The 27,203-nt window shown below is 60.4% G+C and overlaps 1 protein-coding gene across 25 annotated transcripts in view; it reads right to left on the bottom strand.

Moving 5' to 3' along the window:
- Nucleotides 1–27,203, bottom strand: part of JAKMIP3 (Janus kinase and microtubule interacting protein 3) — a 111,990-nt gene that overhangs the window by 29,081 nt on the left and 55,706 nt on the right. For 4 of the 25 annotated variants that reach the window (XM_053207964.1, XM_053207970.1, XM_053207971.1 and 1 more), the window contains exons 4-16: nt 17,954–18,169; nt 16,424–16,543; nt 15,731–15,877; nt 14,764–14,895; nt 12,330–12,365; nt 11,459–11,518; nt 9,576–9,707; nt 8,583–8,711; nt 6,725–6,808; nt 5,148–5,210; nt 2,504–2,602; nt 1,371–1,469; nt 1,232–1,291 (exon numbers count right to left, since the gene is read on the bottom strand). In XM_053207964.1, coding sequence (XP_053063939.1) covers nt 1,232–1,291; nt 1,371–1,469; nt 2,504–2,602; nt 5,148–5,210; nt 6,725–6,808; nt 8,583–8,711; nt 9,576–9,707; nt 11,459–11,518; nt 12,330–12,365; nt 14,764–14,895; nt 15,731–15,877; nt 16,424–16,543; nt 17,954–18,169 — 1,377 coding nt within the window. The remainder of the gene's footprint in view (nt 1–1,231; nt 1,292–1,370; nt 1,470–2,503; nt 2,603–5,147; nt 5,211–6,724; nt 6,809–8,582; nt 8,712–9,575; nt 9,708–11,458; nt 11,519–12,329; nt 12,366–14,763; nt 14,896–15,730; nt 15,878–16,423; nt 16,544–17,953; nt 18,170–27,203) is intronic. The other 21 variants (XM_053207965.1, XM_053207972.1, XM_053207975.1 and 18 more) reach the window with 14 other exon arrangements.

Below are 27,203 nucleotides of genomic sequence, written 5' to 3'. Positions count from 1 at the left end.
GGATGGATGGGTGGATGGATGGGTGGGTGGAGGGATGGGTGGGTGGAGGGATGGGTGAAGGGATGGGTGGATGGGTGGAGGGATGGGTGGATGCATATGGGTGGGTGGGTAGAGGGAGGGGTGGGTGGGTGGATGGATGGATGGATGATATGTGGATGGATGGATGGGTGGATGGGTGGGTGGATGGGTGGGTGGATGGGTGGGTGGATGGGTGTGTGGATGGATGGGTGGGTGGATGGGTGGGTGGAGGGATGGGTGGATGGAGGGATGGGTGGATGGGTGGAGGGATGGGTGGATGGGTGGAGGGATGGGTGGATGGGTGGAGGGATGGGTGGATGCATATGGGTGGGTGGGTAGAGGGAGGGGTGGGTGGGTGGATGGATGGATGGGTGGGTGGGTGGATGGGTGTGTGGATGGATGGGTGTGTGGATGGGTGGGTGGAGGGATGGGTGGGTGGAGGGATGGGTGAAGGGATGGGTGGATGGGTGGAGGGATGGGTGGAGGGATGGGTGGATGGGTGGAGGGATGGGTGGATGGATATGGGTGGGTGGGTAGAGGGAGGGGTGGGTGGGTGGATGGATGGATGGGTGGGTGGGTGGATGGGTGTGTGGGTGGATGGATAAATGGAGGACAGAGGATGGAGGGAGGGAGTACAGATGGATGGACGAATGGAGGGATGACAGACAGGGTAGAGGGTGGAGGGAGGGATGCACGGAGGGTGGGATGAAGGAGTACAGTCACTCAGTAATTAGTATTCTTCCAGGAGTTTGCCGTAGAAATTAAAACTGTCTCCTTAATAAGATTTGCAGATTATAAATGGTGCCTGCCCCTCTCCCAAAACCAAGGAGATGGGAACCCCTAAGAGTCTGGGCTATCTAAGGTACAGAAAGGAGCTGCAGAGTATCAGGGGTACGGAGAGGATTCCAGAAACTGAGAAAACACTAGCCAGAAGCACCACTGCCGGAGGACACGGTGTGCAGGCGGAGGCCCCCCCACCCAGCAGAGCACAGCGCTGAGCTCCGTGTCTCTGGCTGCTAGGCACCACCCGGCCGGACACGGGGACAACATGAGAAAGGGGCCGCCCCAAGCGCTATGGCCACAGGGAGGGTGCGGGCGGGCAGGGCAGCTGTGGCAGGTTCACGGTGGGACTCACGGGGCCCCTGACCCCGGGGGGCTGATGGGGGTGGTGGCTCGCATGAGGAGGCATGCACAAGTCAGGAGAGCGACATACACTTACGGCGTTATCCCCCAGGATGTCCAGCTGCTTCATCAGCTCCGCGACCAGGATGTCCTAGAAGGACAGACGGGCTGGGGTGAGTGCCAGCCGGGTGGGCAGCACGGGGTGCAGGGCGGGGGGGTGGGGGGCTTACCGTCACGCCTTCCGCTTCGCAGTAGGCCTGGAGGGGGCTCTTCCCTTCCGCGAACGGGGTGTGGTGGAGGTTGATGGCGGGCGACTTCCTCTCCCTTTCCTAGGACAGAAAGCGGGAGGCTGGCGCAGAGCTGTGCTGGGGACCCGCAAATAGGGTCCACGTTTGTGAAACGAAGCCCCAAGGGCAGCAGGCGGCCCCTGTGCAGACAGACGCTGGCGGAGAAGGGAGCTCCCGGCCCAGACAGGCCCTGGGGATCCGGCTCAGCTCCCTGCTCCCCGGTCACCACCCCCGCTGGCGACCTGCCGACCTGCCATCCACTGTGAACTCCAGGGCTGTTGGGAGCCTCAGGGAGCGGGTCCTACACAGGCTGACCACAGCAAGACCCTGGGGACCCCCATCTTCTCACAGTATCATACAAAATGTGGTCGCTCCCACCAGCGAGGGTCATGCCCTCGTCATCACCAAAGGTCCCAACGGTGACCAGGACTGAGAAGGGGGCCCCCAAGGGGTGTGTAGGCGGCCCGCAGGGCAAACACCAGTCCAGATCACTTCCTCACGCCTCACAGGTGGACCGTATCCCCAGCTGCCCTCATGGGGAGGAGTGACAGTGGCAGGTGAAGGCAGCAATGTGGCCGTCCACGCGTGGCTGGCCCTTTCCCCAAGGGAGCCTTGCTCCAGCTCCCTCCGCTGTAGGAGGCCAGGGTCATGGCAGAGGACAGACAAAGGGCACCTGGTCACCGTGTGGCACCCAGCTGCCTGCACTCAGGGGCTTAAATGAGCAAGAAGGAAACGTCGGCCAGGCTGACCACTGTGGTCAGGCGTGTGGCCCCCACAGCACAACGAGGCACAGCCAGGATTGTCCAGCCCCCACGGGTCTAGAAGCAGACACTCATGTTTCATTCTTCCGGGGTACGTTTTGTCCTTGTTTCCTCCATGGTTCCCCACGCAGAGAGAAGCCCCCTTTCCGGCCCTCCCTCTTGGGGTCATGAACAAAAGCTCAGGTCAGGAAGGCCAAGTGACCAGCCGACAGGCCTCCCTCCGTCCGCGGCTGGTGGCCTGTGCCCCTTGTGCCCACCCTGGCTCTGCAGGCTGGTGGCCTGTGCCCTGACGCCCGCGCCCACCCTGAGACACACCTCCAGCTCCAGGATCCGGAACTCTAGCAGCTCATTCTGGTCTCTTGCATCCTGGACCTCGTGTCTTAACCGACCCTCTTCCGTTTCCATTTGCTTGATCTGTAAAATAAAAGGCAGATGAGATGCCTGAGGTCACAGGTCAACTCCCCAGCTGTCCTGACAGCTGCTGGCTCTCTGTGGGGACAGCTGACCCACCCCAGTGCCCAGAGCCCTCACTCCAGCTGGAGTCCATGTGGGTCCATCCTAGTGAGACAGGGTTGAGTCTCCAGCCGTTGGTTAATCGGGATGGGGGGATGCAGGGGCAGATCAGGGGGCGAGGAGCCCCAAGAGCCCGGAGCTCGGCCTGGCCATCTGAGCAGAGATGGGGAAGGGAAGGGACCCATCAAGGGAAGAGACGGTAAGATGTCCCTGTATGACAGTGCTCCTTAGAGCCCAGGCTGGCCCAGAAGCAATGGAAGGGCCATGAGTCATCGCTGCCTGACCCCCTCCAGAGCGAACTTTACTAATTAGGAGGTTGTTTAAACAGAATCAGAAACATGCACGGCCCATGCCCTCCCAAGGGTGAGTGCCACGCATCCTGGGGCACTCAGCCTTGTGAACACAGGAGAGGGTGTTCCAGAAGGGTGTCTGCTGCGGGCGGGGGCTCGGCCCATCCCCCCGAAAGGAAAGGGTGTTCCAGAAGGGTGTCCGCTGCGGGCAGGGGACTCGGCCCATCCCCCGAACTGAGCTTGGGGAACCGAATACCCTGCTGGGATGCTCGGGGGTGGGTGGAGAGATGGTTCCAGGGGTTCAGCACCCAGCAAGGGAGCCGTGCATTCAGGGGCAGGGCCTTATCACAGTGCATGTGTCACAGCTGAGGCCGTGGGGGAGCACCCACAGGCCAAGAATGTGACCCCACGTCCATGGTAGCCAGAGAAAAGTACAGGTTTGAAGTGTGCACAGTGTTTGCACATGGACATTGTGCATGTGTGTGTTTAAATGTGCACGTGTATGTACTGCGTGCACATGAGTGTGTATGTAAGAAGTGCTTAAATGTATGCATACAAACGTGTGTGCACACAAGCATATATGAGAAGAGTACAGGAGTACAATGAGTATGTATGTGTGCACTCAAGCATGTAAGTATTTTTGTGCACACACAAGCATTTACGTGTGCGCAAGTGTTATGTGTACGAGGGAGTATTTAAGTGTGCACAGTGGTTAAATGTGCTCATGGGTGTGTATGCAAGAACATTTAAGTGTGCACATGTGTTTGCATGCACACGAGTGAGTGTGCACGTGCATGTTTAAGGGCACACAAGATTTTAGCGTGCACGTGAACATTATGTGTGCACACAAGCATTTCCATGCACACACACGTGTTTACGTGTGCAGGTGAGCACCAGAGGTGAGCACAGCTGTCCTGATTTAAGATACAAGCGGGAAGCACATAGGTGTCACTCACTGTTCAAGACATAACACCCAAAGCACAGCCCCGTGTGGGACTGACGGCTTCAGGCGGGGCGGGCGACTGAACTGGGACCCACAGCCTTGGTTTGGGGGCTGCTGGTCTGTGGGAAGCACCGTCGAGGAGGTGGCCCTGAGGCTCGTGAGGACACCCTAGTCTGGCTCTTCTCGGTAAGGGCGGCAGATGCCATGGAAAGTCCTTGGCCCACGGCGAGGGCTGTGGCTGGGAGGGACGGGCCACAATGGCACCGTCATGTAGACATGACGATGGTGGGGCTGCGGGAGCCAACTGTAAGCCCTGGTGGCCTTTCTGCCTCTAAACATGTAGCTCCGGCTCCCATCCTGTTCCGAGCCACCTGCTACAGCACTCTGGGCCCTACCCACTGGGGACGGTCCCCAGCTGCCCAAGTGTCATCTGACGAACCATGTACAGTCCTCGGCCTTTAGTGCTGTGGGTCCCTCCCTGAACCGGCCCCAAGAACGGGCTGGATCAGAGAGGTGGTGATGTAGGCGGAGGTGCCCATGAACGGACGTCTCACATCCAGGGACAAGGGGAAGCCAGGCAGCTCCTGGGAGGAGCTCAGGCCACTAACAGGCACTGGCCAGCTGTGCACCGTGTTTCCTGACCAGTCACATAAAGCCTTCTTCCAGCCAAAAAGCCCCAGTCTGGGGGCGGGGTGACAGGGATGACAGCATTTTGGAGCCTCCTGTTAGCCACAGCCAGGAGAGCCCATGGCCACAGCCACAGCCACTGCCAGGGAAGCTTTGGTTACGTCACATGCCCTCACAGTTGCGCGGTGGTGACAGAAACTGAAGCCCAGCTCCCGGGGACCCTCAAAGGACCTCTTCCCGGAATACAGTGTCCTGGCTCAACAAGGCTTCTGAATGGGGTGACCCCAGTGGTTTTGAAAGGACAACTCTTCCACAGAGCCTGCCTGGCCCTCGCCAACCACAGAGCCCATCCGTGGGACAAAACAGAGGAGCCCAGACGCAGCTCTAGACGCACGGCTCACCGTCTCCAGGAGGCGGAGGGGGCGGCCTCCCGGGAGTGAGCCGCCAGCAGGCCCGGCGAGGGGGCGGCCACGGAGGCTCTGCCGAGCGACCCCCCCCACTCCTCCACCCCTGCCCAGCAGCACTGGCCGCACACGCCCGGGAGCACAGGGGAGGCGGCCAGAGGGCCGGACGGCCACAGACATACCTTCTCCACGAGCTCTTGGTTCCTTCTATACAAAGCTTGCTTCTCTTCAATCCACTTCATGTCCTTGGACGCGGAATTGAATTGGAGAAACAGATTCACCACAGGGTTAATCTCCAAGTCAGCATTTAAATCACAATTCAGCAGAACAGAGGATCCGACCAAAGGACTCAACACCCAGCTTCTGACATGACCACCCGGGACGGCTCACTCGCACAGCTAATGAACACCTCTGATTTCACCCTGTATCTCCTGGGAGGGACCCGGACAGAGCAGACGGGGGCAGCCCCGCTTCAGGCGGACCCCTCGTACCCCCATGTGGACAGCGCTCCCGGCCAGGCACCAGCGGCACGTGGTACCACGTGGACGTCACGGGTCCGGGGACCCTGACTGGAGCCGGCGGGAGCCAGGTTCCCTCGACAGGGTGGGAGGGGGGCGCCCGGTCCATCTCACTCTCGGACACTCAGACGGAGGCATTTGTGCAACAGCGAGAGATGTGTGTGGCCGCCCTGCGGACCCCGTCCCAGGGTCAGGCCTTGGGGGAAGCACAGGGTCTCCGGCGCGCCCCCTGCCCCAGCAGCGTTTCCAGTCAGGTGTCAGGAGGAAGGCCTATTGCCCCAGCTTCTTTCCAGCAAAGTCATCTTCGAAGCTTGAAAGGTTCATCTCAGCAGATGAAAGCCAGCGTTGTCTTCTTTTCTCCTTCTCCTCCTTCTCCTTCTTTTTCTTCTTCTTCTTCCTCCCCCTCCTCTTCCTCCCCCTCCTCCCCTTCCTCCTGTCCCTCCCTCTCCTCCTCCTCATGTCCCAGCTACCACCACTGCGCCTATCCAGCATGGCGTGGGGCCCAGGGATCTCAGTCTCGAAGTCCAGGCAGGGTCCATGAGGACTGTGCACAGCTCAGCTCCAGAACGCCGTTCCTGCAGCCCAAGTGTGCCGTGGCCCCGGGCGGAGATGTGGTGGCCGTGGTGGGGCGCGAGCCAATCTGGCGCTGAAGCCTGGCCGCATGCTCAGGCAGGGGCGCTCACAGTGTGGCCCTGGTGTCACTCAGGCCCTCCTCTTGTCCGGCCGGCCGTCCACCCGGCAGTTAACATGTCAAGGACCGCCGTGGGTCTGCACGGGGCTCGGTGCTGGGCCAGGCGCCTCCCAGGCAGACCCTCCCAGCCCTACGCGGACGTCGTCCAGCCGCATGGTGAGTCCACCTGGAGCTGCGCCATCCAGCAGGTCACAGGCCCGTGGCCTCGAAGAGCCCCGAGGTGGTGAGGGAGTGATTGACAACCTCCAGGGGCCTGAAATCCTGGCCCTGAGCTGGGGGAGAGACGGGGCCCACCCAGACCAAGCCCAGAGAGGCCACGCACTCTCGGCCGGGCGCGTGCCCGCCCCGTCAAGGCTGCTGTCTCCTTCCTCTGGATACAGATTCCTTCCAGTTTTCACATTTTTGATTGAGGTGTGAGTCTTCAGTGCGCAGCCAATAACTTTCACCCGCACGCGCGCACACGGGCCGCCGCCCTCCCCAGGAGTCCGTGCCCCTCAGGCTCCCTCCGACCCCCTGGAGTCCCCCAGGGACCCGGGCTCCACACACCCACCTGTCCCTGCTCAGCCAGGGTCTGCTCGAGATCCTCTATCCGCGTCTGGGCTCTCTGCACCTCTGCTTGGAGCTGCTCACGGGTCTGTAGGACGGGAGGAGACATACATCCAACTTTCTCTAAAAGCCAGGACATACCCACAGGGACAGAGACTCTCGGCGACCTTCTGCCTTCTGCCTCCGCCACCTCTGCTACCGGAGAGGAGGCCGTTCTCCCCTTTGCAAGGAGTGCTCAGCACGGAGGGAAGAACTCTGAGGCTGGTTTGAAGCAGGCGACCTCACTTAGACCACAGGGACGGCCTGCAGACTGGCTCTGAGAGCGTGCTGGCAGAAGGAAGTCTGTTCACAGGATGGAACAGCTGATGGGCGTGCCGGGCGCGGCCCAGGGGGGCTGGTTCCAGTCTCGAGGGCGACAGTGAGGACACTGGCAGGGCTTGGCCATCTGCCCAGCAGGGACCAGACGCCCTTCCCTTCCCTTCCCTTCCCGCACAGGCGCCCTCTGCCGGTCCTGGCTTCACCTGGATTCTGCTTGCTGACTTCACTCACTTTCTCCCCCCGGGGCCCCCTGTGGAAGCCCACCCTCACTGCCCTGGTGCATGCAAGGCCCCTGAGGGTCCAAACCGCCCTCCTGGGAGCTCATGTGCACTCGTGAGGTCCAAGCTATAGGGCACTCCATTCTTCTGGTGCTCCTGCTCCCCGGGGAACAGCCTCCAGGGCAGATGAAGGCACAGGGTCAGGGGTCCCTCAGCTTGGGGAGGGCAGGGTATTCCCTGGCCGGGCCCTGGGTGCCTCTCCTCATGACATCGGTGGACCCAGGCTCTCCCTCCCCCGTCCCCTCCCCTGGCCTCTGCTCTCCATCCGCAGAGATGAAAGTGAAGCTGGCCGGGGTCCTAGCTAGTCCCCACCCGATTCCCTGGAGGCCCAGGGGCTCTCCAGGCAGCCAGGACACATACGGTCTAGGGGAGGGGACCCCGCTGACACTGTGCCCTGGTTCAAAGACGTCCATGCTCAGCCGGCCAGCCAGAGTTGCAGAAATGGCTAAGTGGTGTTGTCCCGTGCGGCTGGGAACAGAGCTGGCTCCCAGGCCCCACAGCAGCAGGGCAGGAGACCCCTTCACTCCACAGGGAGGAAGCTTATCTCTCTATGCTGGGCATGCCCTCTGAGCCCCGGCAGAGCAGGCCACGCATCAGGGACGGGGGTAAAGGGGGTTTGGGGGAGGGCGGCAGGACACAGCCCCCCACCACGGCCTCCCCTGGCGGCCGGCAAGGGCACCTGCCTTTGGCGGATGGACCATGAGTACCTGGCCCAGGGTCCAGGGAAGCAGGGGCAGGAGGGGACACTACCTGCTCCTGGCTGGGCCTGCCTGGTGAGGCTCAGGGGAAAGGGGGGCACGGCATCCGAGCTCAGCGTTTACTGGACAAACAAATAATCTTGGCTTGTTTCAAGAACCGTACTGCGATGCCAGGCCTCCTCTGGCTCTGGGCCTCAGTTACCGGGAGGCCCCAGGAGCGTCACCAGCAGGTTGGCCAGGAAGCCGACTTTACCTTGTCTGCCAACTGCAGTGCCCAGAGGGACAAACCCGGCTCTCCGGGGGGGGGGGGGGGGGCACCGCTCACACCTGTGCCCGGGGCTGCCCCGGGGTCCCACCCGCCGCCGGCCAACGGCCGGCGCCACTTCCCAAACACGGGCTCCCGATGGCCTCGGCGAGCATCGCCGGGCCCGACAACAACCGCGGGACGTGGGAGAGGGCTTGGCCCGGAAGGCGAAGCGATGCCAGCGTCCCTGCCAAGGCCGGGGGGGTCAAGTGGGGAGGAGCCCCGGCGGGAGCCGGAACGTCGTGGAGTAGAAGTCAGTTAGACCTTAACTTCTCGCTCTGCGTCCAGCGTCCCTCCGACCTGCTCCTGCAGCAAGGCGTAGGCTCGCTGCAGGGCCTGGTACTCCATGGTCAGCTGCCGGAACCTCAGCTCCGTCTCCTCCTTGGCCACGCCCTGGAGAGGTGCACGGAGACACGCTGTTACCCGGGGACCCGGGGAGGTGAGCCGGCTGCGCGGAGGCCAGGGTGAGCCTCAGGGGCCGGGAGCCCGGCCAGGGCCTCAGCTGGGGCCCCCCTGCGGGCCAGGTGAGCGCTGGGCCCGAGAAGGCGGTTCTTCCCCACCCCACCGCACAGCTCAGGCTCCCTCCCCACGGCCATCCCCACATGCCTTCGGCCTCAAGGACACCCACTGCCCCCAGGGAAAGGCGGGGGGTTGCGGCTGCCTTGGCGGGGCCCCAGCGGACCCCGAAGTGTTTGCTGCTCCAAGGAGAACTTGGTCTGCTGCGGGAGGGTGGCTGTGTCTGGGAGTGACCGGAGCCCGGCCCCTGCTCCTTATCCCCGGGGCCACTGGCAGCAGCTGGGCTACCATGGCTTAGGTCTCTACGTGGGTCGGTGGCCATGGGGCCACCTGCCCGGATCTGCCAGGGGAGGCCTGGCTCATGGCCCGAGTGCCCCTGGACAGGTCCGTGGACCGCCTGCCACTACGTGTCCTTCAGCCACAGGGGCCGGGCGGGTCAGACCAAACCCAGCACGGGCTTCCTGCGACATGAGGGGGCTCAGATGTCCGCCTGCGTATGAGGGCGGTTCCTTCCGGAAGGGGGGTTGGGCAGGACAGGCTGGCTGGGCTTTTATCAAAGACAGGGCTGCTCCTCATTGTTTTGTTGCCTTGATGTACGTCTCCGTGTGGCCCGGACCCCAGGGCAGCCTGCGAGAGGGCAGGGGTGCAGGCAGCCAGGGAGAGGCACGTGGCCCTCCTCGCCAGGTCCCTGGACCCCCGGAGCCCCGCCCCGGCCCGTGCAGAGGCCCCGTGAGACGCTACCTCATCCAGGTCATCGTCGGGGGTGCACGGGGTCTGGTCCGTCCTGTCCGTTTGGTAAGAGACAGAGGAGCCATCAGATTCCAGGGAAGCCTCTTCGTCGTATCCAAAGAACGTCTCCACCACAACCGGCTTCTGACCAAGAGGGACCGGGTTAATCCACACACGGACCCATGTGCCCTCCCCACCCCATGTCCACTCTATCCAAGTCCCTCCTGCCAGTGTCCCTGACGCTCTCCCAGATACAGGCCCAGACGGTCCCAGGAGCTCCCCGCGGCCTCCTTCTGCTGAGTCCCCAATGGGGCCCTTCACGGTCAGGCTCATGAGGGTCACCGGTCACTAAGGCTGGAGGGCGCCGTGGCCGATGCTCCCTGCCTTCACCATCCCGTCCTCGGCTGCTGAACCTGTCCTGCACGTTGAGGGCTCCTGGCCTTTAACCCAGTTGCCCGGATTCTCCCCACTCCCGCCTCACGGAAGCCCGGGGAGCAGGGGGGCCTGGCGGAGAGCAGCAGGTCCACTCTTACCACTGCACTGCCGGGCTCCCAGGCCTCCAGAAAATCTCTAAATACTCTGCCATAATCCCAAAGATAGAGACCCCCAAACCTTCTCCCTCCTCCCATGGGCCTTTCTGGGGGCCAGAGAAGCCAGCATTTGTGCCTAAGGAATATCTCACAGCCTGTGTGAGGAACGACCACTGAGCATTCAAAAGCCAAACGAGAAAACACTCATTTTGCAGAAAGCAGCACACAAGTTACTGTTCCTTGAGGCTATCTCCTGAATCTCCTTTTTTAAAATTAATTAGTTAATTTATTTGTTCTTGAGACAGAGTGAGCACAAGTGAGGGAGGGGCAGAGAGAGAGAGGGAGACACAGACTCAGAAGCAGGTTCCAGGCTCTGAGCTGTCAGCACAGAGCCCAACACAGGGCTCGAACCCACAAGCTGTGAGATCATGACCTGAGCCAAAGTCAGACGCTTGACCCACTGAGCCCCCCAGATGCCCCCTCTCCTGAATGCCCTCTAATAAAAAGCACACATTTGTTGAAAAGATTGTGCTTCCAATTCCCTACGGGCGCAGGCATGCCTGGGAGGGACCTGTGTGGGGCCAGCAGACAGGTGCTGCAGCCTGCAGTGCTGGCCGGGGACCACGTGGTGATGAGGCAGGCCTGTGGACTCCAGCGCAAGAGGGAACTCTAACTCCGAGCTGGCAGAGGAAGGTCAGGGTCCAAGGCTAGCCCCTCCTCCTTGCCGTCAGAAATCATATCTTCTCTGGGAAAGTTAAAAGCAACAAGGTAGGATTTCTAAATTTAAAATTATAATCATTGTATTGATTTGGGTTCGTTTTGGTTATTGTACAGTAACGATTTTTAAAAACAATTGGGGCGCCTGGGTGGCTCAGTCGGTTAAGTGTGTGTGTGACTCTTAATTTCGGCTCAGGTCAAGATCTCATGATTTGTCAGTTCAAGCCCAGCATCAGGCTCTGCACTGACAATGTGGAGCCTGCGTGGAATTCTCTCTCCCTCTCTCTCTGCCCCTCCTCTGCTTGTGCTCTCTCTCTCTCAAAATAAATAAACTTAAAAAAATAATAGAATTATTAGGGCACCTGCGTGACGCACACTGATGAGCGTCTGACTCTTGGTTTCTGCTCAGGTCCTGATCCCAGGGTCGTGGGATCAAGCCCCGCATTGGGTTCCACTGCTTAAGATCCTCTCTTCCTCCGCCCCTCCCCTGTTCGTGCACTCTTTCTCTCAAAACAAATAAATAAACATTAATAAAAAGGAAATAATAAAATTATCTTCTTTTCACCTCCAGAGAGAAACTCACTCCTGTTAAGTGGCTTTTAAAAACACGCGTTTTGTGTGTGCACACGTCAGTGCTGTCTCCTTTACCTTGGGGAGTTTCGCCATTTTCTTTCTTTGCTTTCGAAATCTCAAAAGCTTATCTCGCTCCTGCAAAAACCAGTGGAAGAGATTTTCTGAGTGGTTGAGCAGCTCAGTTAATGTTCCTGCGCGGTCATCTGAACGGACTTGCAGAGTGCTTTCTGGATGGGCACGCTGTATGCTCATGAACACGCGGCCCAGCTCAGGGAGGACCATCACGCTGCAGGCGCTGATGCCCTGTGGCTTCCGCTTGGGCTGAAGTGAGTGACGGCCCACGTTGCGGGGGGCCCTCCCCTGCCCCCTCCCCCTCCCCACACCCTGCTCAGCGTGCAAAGCCTCCTTCAAAGTGTGCGGGGGAGAGGGCGAGCTCTGAGCAGCACGCACACCGGAACCGGAACCGGAACCGGAACCGGGACCGGGACCGGAACCGGAAGGGACGGCGGCCCAGCCCTGCTCCGCACTGTCTGAGCAGGTGTCTGGAAAACTGCATCCCTGCACAGGCGGAGACGGATGCTGCAGAGACAAAAATCCCGTTTCTCCCCAGGGAGCTACACGGTGTTTCCGTGGCCCTGACCACGCGCCAGCCACGCTTAGACTGCTGGACCACGCCGGCGGGGGAGAAACCCGTGGGGGTGCGGTGCCCCAGGGACAGCAAAGCTGGGTGCTGGCTCCTGCAGGCATCACCAAAGGCCATGTGGGGCACCTATCTGACCCTAATGGATGGGCTTCTCGGCCACTGCTGCAAAGCCTTTGGGCAGGTAGCGAGTGCTGTGTGGGCACAGCCACCTTTGTCTGGACTGGAAGGAGCCACCAGCACCAGGGGTCCCAGGGACAAGTGCCCTGGAAAATGGGCATGGATGTAGGAGAGAGAATTACTCACCAGCACACTCTTCACGTAGCCGGCGGTTTCGAGGGTCTAGGGGGAGAACAGCATGTTAGAGAACTGGGGGCCCACACCTGCTCCTGCGGGAGACCCCGAGCCTGCTGGCTGCCCCAAACCTCTACCGATTCCCACTGCCTGGAGAGGGAGCATGTGACTTGGCCCTCGCGGTCCTTTTTCCCTCCCAAGCTGACCTCCCAAGGGCACCGTGAACCTGCAGAAGTGCCCAGGGGCCCTCAGCTCAGGGCTGAGGTCCTGTCACCTTCCTTTCAGAAACTGAAATAATGTACAATTGTAATTGACCAAGATTTCTTCCTTTTCCTATATTCCCCCATAGATTCTCATTATCGTGGGCATCAACGGTCACTGTGTGCTTGAATAAAGAGGTCAGCTCTCAGGCACGGCCAGAGAAGGCTGTGTTGGGGAGACGCCATCCTGCAGCCCGCAGTGGGCAACTTCCTGCTACTCTGGAAGCAACTTAAGTTGCTTGGGGCAACTGGCCTTGGGGCGCCTGGATGGCTCAGTCCATGGAGCATGGGACTCTTGATCTCAAGGTCTTGAGTTCAAACCCCACGATTGGCATAGAGCTTACTAAAAAAACCAGGAACAAAAATAAAAAAAATAAAAAAAACAACAAGCCAGGCCAGGCCAGCATTTCTGGGCCACAAGCCACACCAGCAAGAGACGATGCTGTCCCTTCGGATGCCCCTGGAGGTCACAGAATGACCAAGGCCACTTGCTCTGAACAGATCTGAATGGACCCCAACAAGAAGCAGAAGGCCCCCAAGCAGGGTAATTGGAGGGGGTCTGATGCAGGACCATTTGCAAAACTGTACTGAGGCTGTAGGGGCCACAGGGATAGGGCAGTGTAGCGGGCTGGATGGGCCCCCCTCCCCGGGAATGCCCAGAACCTGGCTCTGGACCTTATCTGGAATAGCGCCTTTGCAGGTGCGTTTGAGTCAGGGCTCTGGAGGTGAGACCATCCCGGATTAGGGTGGGCAGGTGTCCTCAGGAGAGAAGAGAACGGGAGGGACACAGAGAGCAGGCCCCGCGGAGACAGGCGGAGCTCAGAGAGAGGAGACGTGGCGCTCCCTGAAGCAGCGGGGCCCTGCCCGCAACTTGACTGGATTCTGGCCTTCAGACGGAGAAGCGAGCTAGCCCCCAGGTGTGCTGCTCTGTCCCGGGGTCCCAGGAGCTGACACTGCGGCATTGCTGCCTTTGAAACCCCGGGTCTAAAGCGAGGAGGGGACCACGCAGTTTTAGCGCTGGGGCCTGACAGCGGGGCCCCTAGGGAGGGCCGGGAGGACTCCCCTGCTGGGTTCCCCAATGCAAGGACCCGGTGGGCGGGGATGGGCCGAGGGAGGGAGGAGGGGGAGGGGCCCAGGGAAAGAGGCGGGGCCTATGAGGACAGGGGCTGAGGGAGGAAGGAGGGGAGGGACCGAAGGGAGGAGGGGAAGGGTCGAGGGAAAGAGAAGGAGAGGGGCTGAGGAAGGAAGGAAGGAAAGGACGGAGGGAGAGAGGAGGGAACTAGGGAGGAAAGAGGAGAGGGACCGAAGGGAGGAGGAGGGGAGGGGCCGACGGAAGGAGGAGGAGAAGAACAGGGAAGGAGGAGGGGAGGGGCCCAGGGAAAGAGGAGGGGCCGAGGGAAGGAGGGGAGGGGCCTACGGAGAGACGCAGGGCCTAGGGAGCCGTGAAGGGAGGGGGGAGGGGAGGGGCCGAGGGAGGAGGAGGGGAGGGGCCCAGGGAAAGAGGGGGGAAGGGCCCAGGGAAAGAGAAGGGGGCTAGGAGGACGGGAGGGGAGGGACCAAAGGGAGGAGGGGAGGAGCCGAGGGAAGAAGGAAGGGAGGAGCCCAGGGAGAAAGGACGGGCCTAGGGAGACGGGAGGGGAGGGGCCGAGGAAGGGAGGGGAGGGGCCGAGGGAAGGAGGAGGGGAGGGACCGAGGGGAGGGGGGAGGGGCCAAGGGAGGAGTGGAGGAGCCCAGGGGGAGAGGACGGGCCTAGGGAACGGAGGGATGTGATTGAGGGAGTAGAGGGGTGGGGCAGAGAGAAAAAGAAAGAGTGAAAGGGAGGGGCCAAGGGACACGGGAGGGGTGGAGGGGAGGGGCTGATAAGCTGTAGGGGCGGGGCAGAGGGAGGGGAGGGGCTGGAGGCGGGAGAGGTGGGGCCGAAGAAGATGAGAAGGGTGGGGCCCAGGGACGAGGGAGTGGAAAGGGCTTAGAGGTTGTGGGGGGAAAGGGGCGGAGAGGAAAAGGACGAGAAGGGAGGGGATGAGGAGAGGGGCGGAGGGATAAGGGAGGGACGGGACCCGAGGGGGTGGGGGCGGGGCGGAAAGAGATGAGGGGGCGGGGCCAAGGGCGATGGGGAGGGCGGAGGCTGGAGGGCGCAGGGGTGGCGCGGCGGGACGCGAGTGCCCCGCGGAGGGGACGCCGGGCACCTTAGAAAGCTCGTCTATGAGGTTCTGCTGCTCCACAATTTGAAGTTTCAAGAAGTCAACTTCTCTTTCGTCTTGACTTTGATCCAGGTCGTTTAAGGAGCTGGGTCTCCTTATGATCCCGGCTCTTTGTCTCTGCAAAGCCAAGCAGACCGCGGGGGTGGATGAGGGGTCGACCGGGAGATGGGGGTACGGGGTCTTCTTTGCCAGCGGGCACGCGCAGCCCGTCTGCTGGGGGGCAGGGCCCCTCTGCTCGGGCCTCGGGGCAGCGGGCTGCAGGGCCCTGGGGACACGTGCGGGGCGAGTCTGCAACCCAGGACGCGGCGGCTTGAGCGGCCTGCCATCCCTCACCCGCCGCCTCTTCCCAGCTCAGCGCGGGAAGAAGGCATTTCTGCAGCCGGGTGCTGAGGACACCCCACTCCCGAACATCGTACTGAGTAATTACTCTTTGGCTAAACTCTCGCCCGCGGCCTCTGGGGCCTTTGGGACGGAAGGGACGCAGGAGACACCCCCTAACCATCCCACACTCCGTGGATGTGCAGGAGTGAGCCTCCCCCAACGCGGGGTCTGCGGGGTGCTGCTCGGCCGACTCCTTCCCCTCCACGCAGGCGTTCTGGGACTCTCCCCATCTGTGCCCGAGAGTTTTCAGAGTGAGAACAGGCGCAGTCCAAGGTCCTCGTGTTATACCCGGCAGCAGGCCTGGGGCTGGGGCGGGACTTGCTCAGTGACCTCCCTGCCGGGTTCCCCCAGGCGGCGCCCAGGACCGCTCCCCAGCAGTGCTCGGACCCTCCTCTCGCAGCCAGCAGGCCTGGGCCGGGTCCTGGCCCCACTGCGTACGTGAGGCCCAAGGCCCGAGGCCCGCGGGGATCTTGGTATCCAGCCTTGCTCGCTGTGAGCAGTGGGGGGAGCTAGCTGCTGGTGAGCTCTCGAGCAATCCCGCTGGCCTGACGGACCAGTCAGGGTCCCTTACCATTTCTATGTTCTCCTGCGTGACAAATTTTAGCTTGTTTTCCATCCGACGCAAAGTGTGGGACAGATCTTCATTCTTCCGAGTGAGACGCTTGTTTTTATCCAACAACGGTTTGTATTGACTCTCAGCTTCTCTTAAGCGCTTTAACTGAAAGACACGACACGATTTTAAGTGTGACATGGGACCAACAGTCCCTGAACAGAGTCGGCAAACCGACCAGAATACGCTTTGGCCGCAGTGGAGGGAAACGGTCCGGGGCCAAGGCTCTATTTTGCCAATTAGAGCTGCAGTAAACTCCCCCGCCCGTGACCCCTCGGGGCTCTTGGAGAAGCTCACCCTCAGACACAATCACCTGGAAATTTCAGGGCCTGTTAGGACTAATCGTGATGGCTCCACCTAGGGGTGAGGACCTCACTCATCCCAGATGACACACAGGACTGAGGGTACTTTTGCTCAGTAATGAGAAACCGGGATCAACCAACCAGTGCCTGAGGCCCGCATCTGCCCCGCCCCCCGCCCCCCCCACCCCCGGTTTTGTTCATAAAGCTTTACTGGAATAGTCAAGAGGCCTTACGCTAGCGCTGCCCTTGGAACTATCGCTCCTCCTCTCCAAAAGGAATTTTGGAAGTGGGCGCCCCCTGCCCCTCCCCCACACCGCAGCCATAGACCCGCAGGGCCCAGACCCCCACTCACCAGCTCATTCCTTTCTTCCGACAGCAAGGCATTTCGGTCCTCCAGCTTCCGAATGATCGCGCTCAGCTCTGCAATTTTAAGTTGGAAGCGCCGAGCGTCCTTTTCATCCAACTGCTGTTCCTAAAACAAAAATCAACTGCAAATAACTGTTCACAGACACAGACGTGAAAACCTCTACAATCCCAACACACCACGGAAAACAAAGCGGTTCCGCGTCATGAGCGCCCGTGACTCCAAATGGCGGGTGGGCGGGTGCGGACCGACCCCCGGAGCAGGTGACTGCTGGCTCCACCGCCGGGGGCACCGCAAGCCGCGCAATGGGGACAGAAGGAAAGAGCAGAAATGTCCAGGGGCGTGCAGAGGTGTGAGGCAGGCAAGGGCGTGCAAATGCAGGCACCACAGGCGTGGCTGCTCCGGGCCGCGCTGGGGGCTGCTGGCCAAGGCTCAGGGGGGGGAGGTCCGCCCTGCGCCTGTTTCCCTCCCAATGTGACCTGAGCACAGGAAAAGAAGTTCAACTGAAGGCTTGCAAAGGGCGGTTTCCCAAGAAGTGTGCTCCCTCACACGGAGGTTCTAAAAGGTCACTTTTGAAACGTCTGGAACCTCATTCAAAAATCAGTGAAAACGTTTTGATCCAGTTTCAAAATCTCTCTGGAGTTGACTGCAATCTATCGAGTGCCAGAGCAGGATTTAATTCAGTTAAGCCATTTATAATAAGATTATAAAAAATCATTTTCTATTCTTGAAATGTCGCTGTCCTCGGGCTGGCTCAGCTCAAACCTTTTGTCCTCGGAGCAAACAAATGCATGTCCAGGAAGGACTGAGGAAGGGTTCCTCATTCAGCAGGTGCAGGAGAGGCTAGGGAGCAGGCCCAGCAGGACCCACATTGAGGGTCCATGGAATTTAGATTCCCCACCCCCCCATCCCAGATTTCCCAGAACCACTCCAGAGGGCTCTGAATGAGGAGCAGTGATGACGAATGAATGATGTCACGGCCCTGCGGCTGCTGGCTGCCCCCACGCTGTCACAGCAGGCCGAAGAGCAGCAGAAAGGTGGCATGGTCACACAAAAAGCGGGTGAGGGGTGACTGGTGGGGATGTGGGCGAGTAAGGAGCCAGGAGCCCGTGCGCTCGGAGATGGCCTCATCCCGCTAGCCCGGGGCCGGAACCAGCACCAGCAAGCAAGGGCCCTGAGCCACCGGGGGATCCCGGCAGCTGCAGGTGGGCTCCAGCTGGAAGCCTGAAGCCTTGGGGGCCCACGGGAGGGTGATCAAGTGACGGCCAGTGCTGTGTCACGTTAGCAAGGAAGGAAGTCTGTTTGCCCTCCCAGCCGAGCCAGATAAGCCGAAGGGTCCGGGGTCTGGCTGGTGGGCTGCACATATGGTCAGTCCCCGGGGCAGGAGGTTCTGGTTCTGGACTCTGGACCTAGGCTCTCAACTCCCTGGGGAGCTGCCAGAGCAGGGCCACATAGCTACGTGCAGCGGTGTCTGTCTGTGACTCTGGATCGCCAGGCAAAGCGTGGGGAGGTGCTTACAGGGCTTCCCGAGTGGTCTGAGGCGTCTCCTGCACCGCCTGCGTAAGGAAGTTCCCGCCTGGGGCTGCCCAGGTGCCGATCAGCCTCTTTGACCTGGGACAGCTGCTCATCTAAAGCCTCTTTTTGGAGCTGCAGTCTCTGAGCATGCCCGGCTTGAACCCCTAACTCTCTCTCCAGCACGAAGACTGCTCTGTCTTTAAATTTTATCTCCTCCATCTACAAGGAGAACAGAACACAATCACACAGGCAGGCAGAGTACAGATCTGCGGTTACCATAGAAACAGATGGAGCAGAGCTAGGAACAAGCATCGGGAGGGTCCCCACGGCAGCAGCCCCACCAGCGTCTCCCGGCTCTGAGACCGGAAGGAAACAAAGCAGGTAGCCCTGGACCGAGAGCCCCACCGCTCAGGCCGCAGCGGGACTCCCCCGTCCCGGACGGGGCTCTGCTCTGCTGGGTCAGTCCGAGCTCATGCAACTGACACACACTCCTTCCTAGACTCCGTGCAGCCCTCCCAGCCTCCCTGTGCAGCCCTCCCAGCCTCCCTGTGCTCTGGCAGGACCACCTTCCTGGGTGCTGGCCTGCGGGGGCTCCTAGGCGGCCACCGGGGGCTGGCATTGTCTGGCAGGTCCACGAGGCCCCCTCCAGCTCCGTGATGGGCATGGCAGGGGGATTCCCCGGGTTCCCTGAACCCCATCAGTAGGGGTTGTGAGCAGCAAGGTCCGTCTACACACAGGCAGGCTGTGGACACGAGAAGCAGAGCTCCTCACTGCCTCTTTCCTCCCCTCTCTGAGGGGCACTAGGCCCAGAAGGGGCTGGAGCCCACACGCTTATCCTGCCTCCAGCCTCTCCTTGCTCCGAGGCGTGGACGGAAGCCCAGCTGCTGCCCCACTGTCTGCGGGCAAAGCTGCATTTGTAATTAATCTTGCTTTGAACCAAAGCTTGGAGGAGAGGGATCTCTGGACAAGTAGGTTCCAGCCTGGAGAACAGGAGCCTCTGATCTGGCCAGGCCTCCACATGCCCTCGGGCTCCTGGCTGTGAGGGGCCCGCAGCCCTCCCCACTGCCCCTAGAGCGCTCAGCCCCCCACAGCAGCCACCTGCCCCCGAGGCCCTCGTCCGGGCTGCCAAAGGGCGGGAGGCAGGACAGACCCCACTGCTACCCATTCTTCAGACCCAGTTTAAAACATATTTTCAAAACAGAATAGGATAGGACCCCTCGATGCTTCACTTGCTGTTTTAGGCTAAATAAGCTAATAAATCAGCCATCTGCTGAAGTCAGCTTAGGAACAAAGCGATGAGATGTCTAATTAGCCCAGATCACAGCATTCACAGGCAAGCGATGAACTGAACAGAATAAAAGAAATCCTTAATTGCCAACTTCCCATTTACTCAGGCACACAGAAATGCGGAAAGAGGCAACACACTCAATTAGTGAAAACAAAGGGGCCAGGAAAATAAAATCATATTAATAAGCAGCTGTATTCTGGGTCTGACGTGTACACTCACACACGGATACTTTAGAAACCGTTTTTCTTTCATAGAAAACCAGAAGATAAGAGTCTCTACACAAAGATCCCACTTAAATGAGGTGTTTAAGCCGACGGTTTGGACCAAAACGCAGACCTCCCTGAGAAGTCACCCGTGCAGGTCACGTGCTGCAGCCAAGGGAGGGGGTCCCCCCACAAAGGGAATTCGAGGAAACGTGCGCTCGCAGAGGGGCACAATTTCACTTTTGGAAGGGGGGAAGTCACTTTACGGTCAGTGACTGTCTCCGTGGAACATGGGGTTCTGCACATTCTGCGCTCAGTCTCCGTTGGCAGGAGATGCTGAGGCCACCCCCTTCCACCCAGAAAGCCCACTGGTGGAGGGGAGCCTGGGCGCTCGGTGCAGATGCCAGATGAGACACAGGAAGAGCTTTGCCAGGTTGTGTGGGGCCCGCCCCTCACTTCTAGGAGCAGTTTCCGACTTGGGGCACATATTCAAATACAACACCCAGCCAGGCCAGGGAAGTGGGGGTGGGCAGTGCAGGAGGTGGGGGGCTGCACCCCTCCTCCCCCTGAGGCACCCCCTCACCCTCACCCCCCCCACAGCCCCAGGAGCTCCCACACCTCCAACCCTCCACACCCCCACGCTGCCATCTCCCCACACCCCTCCCCCTCCCCTTACCCCCAGGAGCTCCCCATGCCCAACCCTGCACTCCCTCTCCCTCTCTCCAAGTTACAGAAGGTGGACGGAAACCAGGGGAAGCCCTTGGGAGGGTGGGTCCCTGGGGAAGGGGTGTGCGGGAGGATGCTGAGGCCAGAAGGGCCTTGTGGAGGGTGGGGGGAGACCTGCACCGCCTGACGCCCCCCTCCCCCCCCCTGCCGGACAGAGCAGGCTCGGCTGGGATGCACAGAACCAGAACCGCCAGGTGGAGCCTGGGAGCCCGCATTTAAAAGCACGCCAGCTGACTGCGGGGCAGGCACGGCACGGTAGAGCCTCCGTCCCGCGGTGCCAAGCGCCAGCCCCAGCACCCTCGTGGCCGCTCCCACCTGGGAACCGCAGCGAGGGACCCTGAGGGGTGGCCTTCCGTCAGGACCCTCCCTGGCCTTGCACCTGCTCCAGGGAGGAACCCTCCTCACAGAGCAAAGAAGCCAGCGAACGAACGTTCTTTGGCAGCGTCTGGCCCCGGCGGCTGGAATTCTCTGTCACCCACCTTGCCTAGGACCCAGCCGGGGGGGCTGTGACGCAGTGTCGCCTCTGTGTTTGCAAACGTCCCCTCTGGAAGCTCACCCCTGCCCAGACCCTGCCAGGCTCCGCCAGAGTCGGCCTCTCGCACACTGCCGCCAGTCTGTGTCTCCGTGGGAACCAAGGCGAGCGGGCCCCTTCCCCCAGCGAGCAGCGCTCCAGGAGGACGTGGTCTCCTTTCACAGCGATCTTTTCTAGGGCTTGATCACTGCTCCAGACCCTGGGTGGGGAGGGGACGATGCCTCACAGACTTCTGTGAGAAAGCCAGAATCGGTTTTTGCCTCTCCTTGTCTGGCTTTATGGAACTTCTAGTAACTGAGCTTGTGAATGACTGACGTGTGCCGTAGCTGCCTGTGCCAGACAGACATCCCTCCCGGGTTCAGTAGTCACGGCTGCCCCGGGGGCCCAGCGCCTCACCCCCTCCCCGCCCAGCACAGCCCTGAACAAACTGACTCTGCCTTGGGGGGAAATTCGACCAGGATCCCGCCCCCCCCCCCCCCCCCCCCCCCGGCTGCTGCAGGGGCACTGTGGAACAGGAGTTGGCTCTAGCACCTTCTGAAGCTCCAGGCTCCTCTTCTGTGAGATCAAGGGAGCCCCTGCAGGCCTGGGCCTCACCAGGGAGGTTCTCAACCCACAGTTACCTCCTGAAATCCACCTCCAGCCCTCCCCTCCCCCCCTCCCCGGGCAATCTGATATGTGTCCCTGGAGCCACACCTCTGGTCCCTCGGGTGACAGGACCAAGGTGAGGGCGTGGCTGAGTCCCAACCTCATGGTGTCTCCTACCCCAGGAGCTCCGTGTCCCAGCCCTGCCCTGGCTCTGTCTGCGGTGTGCTTGTGGTCACCCTGCTCGTGTCCTGGCTTCCCTCCAGGTGGCTTCTCTTTGACACCTCTGTGACCCCCACGGGGTACCACACCCCCAGCCGGGACTTAGGGTCTTCGGGTCAAGACAGGGACTTAACTGTCACAGACTCTGCTCTGCTCCAAGCCAAGCTGTAGCCCTGCCGCTGGGGCCCCATCACACCAGGGTGGCCCCAGGCCAGATGGCCACGGACAGCCACGGCCTCCCTTCAGCACCCAGAGCCACGTTCCAGGGGACACGAGGGCTGGAGGTGGGGCAAGGGGGCAGTGGCCAGGCCCGGGTGCCAGCGAGTGTGAGTAGGTAGCTGCAGGGGACCCCCTGGCTTTGGGGGTCGTCCTGGCCTTTACAAAGTGGCCACCACCACTTGCTGAAATCCACTCCCTCCCAGCTCCCTCCCTCCCCCAGCCGGCCTGCCAGTGAGACCTGGCGGGGGGGGGGGGGGGGGATACTTAGACCCCAGGTTTGCCACCAGCAGAGTCCTCAGCAGAGCCCCCTTGTTCAGGGCGTCTGCCACGCGTGGAACATCGTCACCATAAAACTCAGCGCGCGCTCCTGAGCGTCCTGGGCAGGGTGCCCGCGGCCGCAGTGCCCCGTCCCAGGACCGGCCTCGCTCAGCCGCCAGCCTGTCTGTCCGCGGACCTGTGCACGGCTCCCGGCTGCTCTCACACACCCTGGTCCCAGCACCAGCCCTGGGGCCGCACACCAGCCAGCGGTTTCTCCCGCGGGCTGGCGCTGCCTTGGGCACCGGTTGCCCCCTGGCCTTCTGGGGCCTCCACACCTACATCCCAGGCCCTGAGAAGCGGTGCCACACCCCGGAACGGGCCGGGGCCGTAGCCAGAGCCACAGCAAACTCCACCTGACTGTTAAGGAAGTAGGGTTGTCAAGGATCCTCACATGTGACAGCATCGGGGCCTTTCCACGGGGGCAGCCCTGAAAGATCCGGCCACCGTCGCCCTGGGCCGACACCACGAGCCTCTACACACCCAGAGCTGCGCTGTCCTGGGACTGGGGTCATGTCCTCCCTCCTTGCCAGGGCCCGGGAGGCTGCTGTCCTCCCCCTGGACCAAGGGGCCTGGCCGTGCACTGTGCGTCCGGGCTGGGCCCCACCTCTAGACAGCCCCCAGCTGGCCCGTCCCTCGAGCCAGGACCTTTCCCAGACCCACCCTGGTCTGCTGGGCACAGGCGCCTTGGGCCTCCACCCTCCACCTCTGTTCCACCCTCCTTGCAGCCTTGTCCAAAAACGTCCCCAGGTCACCCGTTCCCAACCAAGGCTGCCCCCAACCCCCCAGGCTGGACACCACACTCGGCCGCACGCTTGCACCAGCCACACCAGCTCACGTTCATGTTGTACTTTGGACGTATCTGCACATCTGGGCCTGGGGTGGGGGGGGTCTCTGGGCCGTTTGATGACTGTGAGCGCGACATTCACCCGAGAGACGGTGGGCGCTCCAAATGCTGCTGTCCACAGACACATGCACGGTTCCTGTCCCCAGGGCCGCAAGGGAGCTTTGCCAGGCAGGGACACAGATCTCTTCAGATCAAATCCTCATGTGAATTGGTGGCAACATTTTATTTGTTTCCTCATGAATAAATAGGTGGGATTTTTGCCATGTGTTCACTGTACCCTTTAACGGTTTGGGCATAAGCCCAACAAAAATCCCCGCAGGTTTTTTGTTTATTTGTTTTTAATCTAGGGAAACTGATTTTGAGGTTTTTGTGGGAGTTTGAAAAACTCCCAAGAAGAGTCAAGTGTGTCTGGAAGAAGAACGAGGAGAGGAGACTCGCCCTCCAGACGTCACCACGGTTACCAAGCTGGGTCAGCTCGCGCACGACGGGCTGGAGGGGTCGGAGGGGAGCCATCAGATGGCCCCTGCCCCGGGGGACACACGCTGCCTGACAGAGGTGACCCTTACAACACGCATGCACACACACACACGCACAGACGCACACGTGCACACACGTACACACACACGCATGTGCACCCACGCGCACACGTGAGCTTGGGGCAAGGACTTTCGCACAAAAGGCAAACCATAAGGTTTCAAAAAGATAAAGCTTCGTGGCTTCAGAATAAGAGCATTTCTCAAACAAGACCCAACAAGCACGGGCCCCACAGGAAAGGACGGACACATTAGAAAACCTGAAACCTTTAGATCAGGAGACGCTACCCCTCAGCGCATGGCCCGTGGGGAGAGGAGCTTGCTGTCTTAAGAGTTTTCAGACCGGCTTGTCCACGCCTGCAGGGGAGCGGCCGGATTCCGACAGGCGCGGCTGTGACCTTTAAGTTAATTCGGGGAGAACTGGATCTTAGCAATACTGAGTTTCCTGAGCCTGGGCAGGAAGGTCTGTGTATCTACATCTCCCTCCGTGTTGTTCAGCTGTGTTTTGTGGTTTCGGGTGCAGGTCCCACACATCTTTTGTTAAACTTATTCCCACGTATTTTATTCTCTTTATGCCCTTGTGGGGGGACGTTTTTCAAACTTCATTCTGGACAGGTTGTCTGTCGAGCCTGAAAATACAACTGATCTTGGCAGATTGATCTTGATCCTGAAAACCTGCTGAACTCTTTCAATGGTTCTAGTGGTTTTATGGTGAATCCCCTAGGGTTCCCTATGGTCACGGCACCGGCAAGAAAGATGTTTTAATTCTTCCTTTCTGGCCCCATGTCTTCAGTTTCATTCCTTGGCCTTATCGCCCTGACTCAACTTCCTCAGTGGGGGGGTAAAAAAACAAAAGGTCAAGAAAAGTCCCCCTCGCGACACAGACTCTCTTCCAGTCCACCTTTCAGCCAACCCCACGAGGCCCCCTGGCACTCAAGGACGCCCTCCGGCGGGAAGGAGCACAAGAAGACGCTTTCAGAGCTGATTTTCATCACCACCTCAGAGAAATGAGGGGCCTTCCGTCTCCGAGGATGCGGGAAGGCTACGGAGAAGGAACGTGCTGGAGAATTCAGTGTATGGAGGCAGAAATAAAAGCCTGAGCAGGAAAATTAGGACACGGAGTTGAGGACATCTCCCAGAAATCAGAGCCAACGCCAGGCCAGAGGGGAGAACGGGAAACCTGGGGCGCCAGCTCAAAGGCCCAGTGCCGTGCTGACGGGACGTCCGGAAGGAAGACGGTAGGGGAGACAATCACATGAGATTTCCCAAGCCAGTGACTGAGTTTCCAGTTAGAAAAGCTCCCGACCACATGGTGTGGTGGGTGAACAAATACACCAGGTGCATCACCACCAGGGTACAGGGCACAGGGCTCAGGGCACAGGGCACAGGGTACAGGGCTCAGGGCGCAGGGTGAAGGCTCAGGGTGCAGGGTGAACCCCGCAGGGCTCAGGGTGCAGGGTTCAGGGTGCAAGGCTCAGGGCTCAGGGCGCAGGACACAGGGCTCAGGGCTCAGGGCATAGGGCTCAGGGCACAGGGCTCAGGGTGCAGGGCTCAGGGTGCAGGGCGAACCCTGCAGGGCTGAGGGCGCAGGGTAGAGGGTTCAGGGCATGGGGCCCAGGGCTCAGGGCACAGGGCATAGGGCAAAGGGCACAGGGCATAGGGCTCAGGGTGCAGGGCTCAGGGCACAGGGTGAACCTTGCAGCTTCAGGGGGCAGCAGGGAGTGAAACGGGGCCACGGGAAGATCAGGAACCAGAATGTTTTCCAACTTCCTCAGGCAACGCTGGAAGTTAAAAGACAATGCAGAAATACCTTCAAATTCCCAATGGAAGGTTTTTCCAACCTATAATTCTCTTCCCAGTTAGAGCATCGAGTGTGAGGGTAGAATAAAACTTTCATACACACAGCGTCTTACAACATTGATCTCCACCCTCTCTGTTTCCAGGAAGCTATTGGAGAATGTGTTCCTCCGAAATAAGAAAGTACATTGATCAAGAAAGAGGAAGGGGGCGCCTGGGTGGCTCAGTTGGTTAAGTGTCTGACTTCAGCTCAGGTCATGATCTCGCAGCTTGTGAGTTCCGGCCCTGCGTCGGGCTGTGTGCTGACAGCTCAGAGCCTGGAGCCTGCTTCGGATTCTGTGTCTTCCTCTCTCTCTGCCCCTCCCCTCCACTCATGCTCTGTCTCTCTCTCTCTCTCTCTCTCTCAAAAATAAATGAACATAAATAAAATTTTGGCTTCTTTTTTTTCCAAAAAAAGAAAAGAGGAAGATGTGGGAGGAATCTAGCCCAGGAGAGAGGAGGGGCTCCCAGGATGACGGCAGAGGAGGGTGGGGCTGGCAGCAGGGGCAGCCGGCAGGCAGAGGTCTCCAGAAGGGGTGTCTCAGAAACCAGGTCAGTGGGTGGACTGATCGTTCATTGTTCACCGTGCTCACAGCAGAGGCGCATTTTACTGGAAATCCCGGGGTGAATTAGGAATAGGCACTTAGAAAGTTAATTCCGGGAAAACAAAAGTACGTATAACAAAGGTAATAGAACCAGGGGTCACTGTGGGTCTTTTGTGAGTAACGCTAACACAGAAACAGTCATGCAAACGGTGATTCACTTAAGCCAAGGTAAAGCTCCAAGTGTCCCACGGGACCCTCTCTTATCCCCAAATTACCCCCAGGAGGATGGCCCCATGCTCCCCCCTCCCGACTGTGCTGAGTTGGCTGTGGCAGGGCCCTCCAGGGGTCCGGAGGTCCCGTGGTCGCCGCCCGCCCCTTCTCCAGGGCCCCAGCAAGCCCCTGCTGTGGTCACCACCCCCGGTTCTCCCCTGACACTGCCCACGCCATTGTGAATTGGCCCACAACAGGAGCTGGCCAGGACAATCGAGGCAGAGGCGGGAGCACAGTGGAAACTGAGGTTTCAAGGAGTACACGTTTAAGCATGTTTCTGAGAAGCTGGCACAGACTCCAGAAGAATCGGCTAGAAGCACTGCCCGTAGCTGCCTCCGGGGCATCCACGCTAGGGGTGAGGGACCCACAGGGACCTGCAAGGGACCTGCTAGTTTTGTTACAGGTCCTGAGCTAAGGAGATGGGGCCACTGGCCTGTGCACAGTGAATCCCATGGAGGTGAACAGGGTCTACCTGGAACTGGGCATCGGGTACTGACCGCCCTGCCCCTCCTTCCTTGAGCAGCCTGGGCACTGGCTTCGTTCCTCTCTGGGGCAGAAGAGGAGCCGAGGGGCCATCCTGTCACGTGAGGAACCCCCCACTGCTCAGAGGTGGTATTTTGGCCAGGTCCTCGGTGGCTCAAGGAGGTGCCGACACATGGCTTAGAGTCGTCTGGGGGGTACCCGGAACATGGGACACTCTGGGAAAGGAGGGGGCCCTCCAGGTTGGGAGAGTTCAGGGCCCCCACGTGCACAACATGGCAGCACTGTGTGTGGTTCACAAGTCTGTGCTCACCTCAGGGCCACGGGTCCGGACAAGGGCCACACCCCATCTGGGAAGCGGTACAGCCTGGGGGCAGTGTCTGGACATTAGAGCCCCCCGAAGTAGGGAGAGGTGCCCCGGGTGCACAGCTGTGCCGGCTGGAAAGATTGCTGATCCCATGAAGGGGACCCCCAGGGTCCTCCGTGGGATGGGCGGCAAAGCCAGCTGGGTCCTGGCAAAGCCCCTGACAGGTGACCCAGGGCTCGATGCTCGAGCAGTGTTCCCCCAAAAGCACGGAGGAGGTCCAGGTTCCCGGGGGAGGGAGGGGGGGTCAGGCACAACCCCTCACCAACCCTGACCATTCTCTTCAACTTC

This window comes from Acinonyx jubatus, chromosome D2 (assembly GCF_027475565.1).
Source record: "Acinonyx jubatus isolate Ajub_Pintada_27869175 chromosome D2, VMU_Ajub_asm_v1.0, whole genome shotgun sequence".
In the NCBI taxonomy this organism is placed as follows: Eukaryota; Metazoa; Chordata; class Mammalia; order Carnivora; family Felidae; genus Acinonyx; species Acinonyx jubatus.
This window is presented reverse-complemented; position numbering and strand designations above follow the sequence as displayed.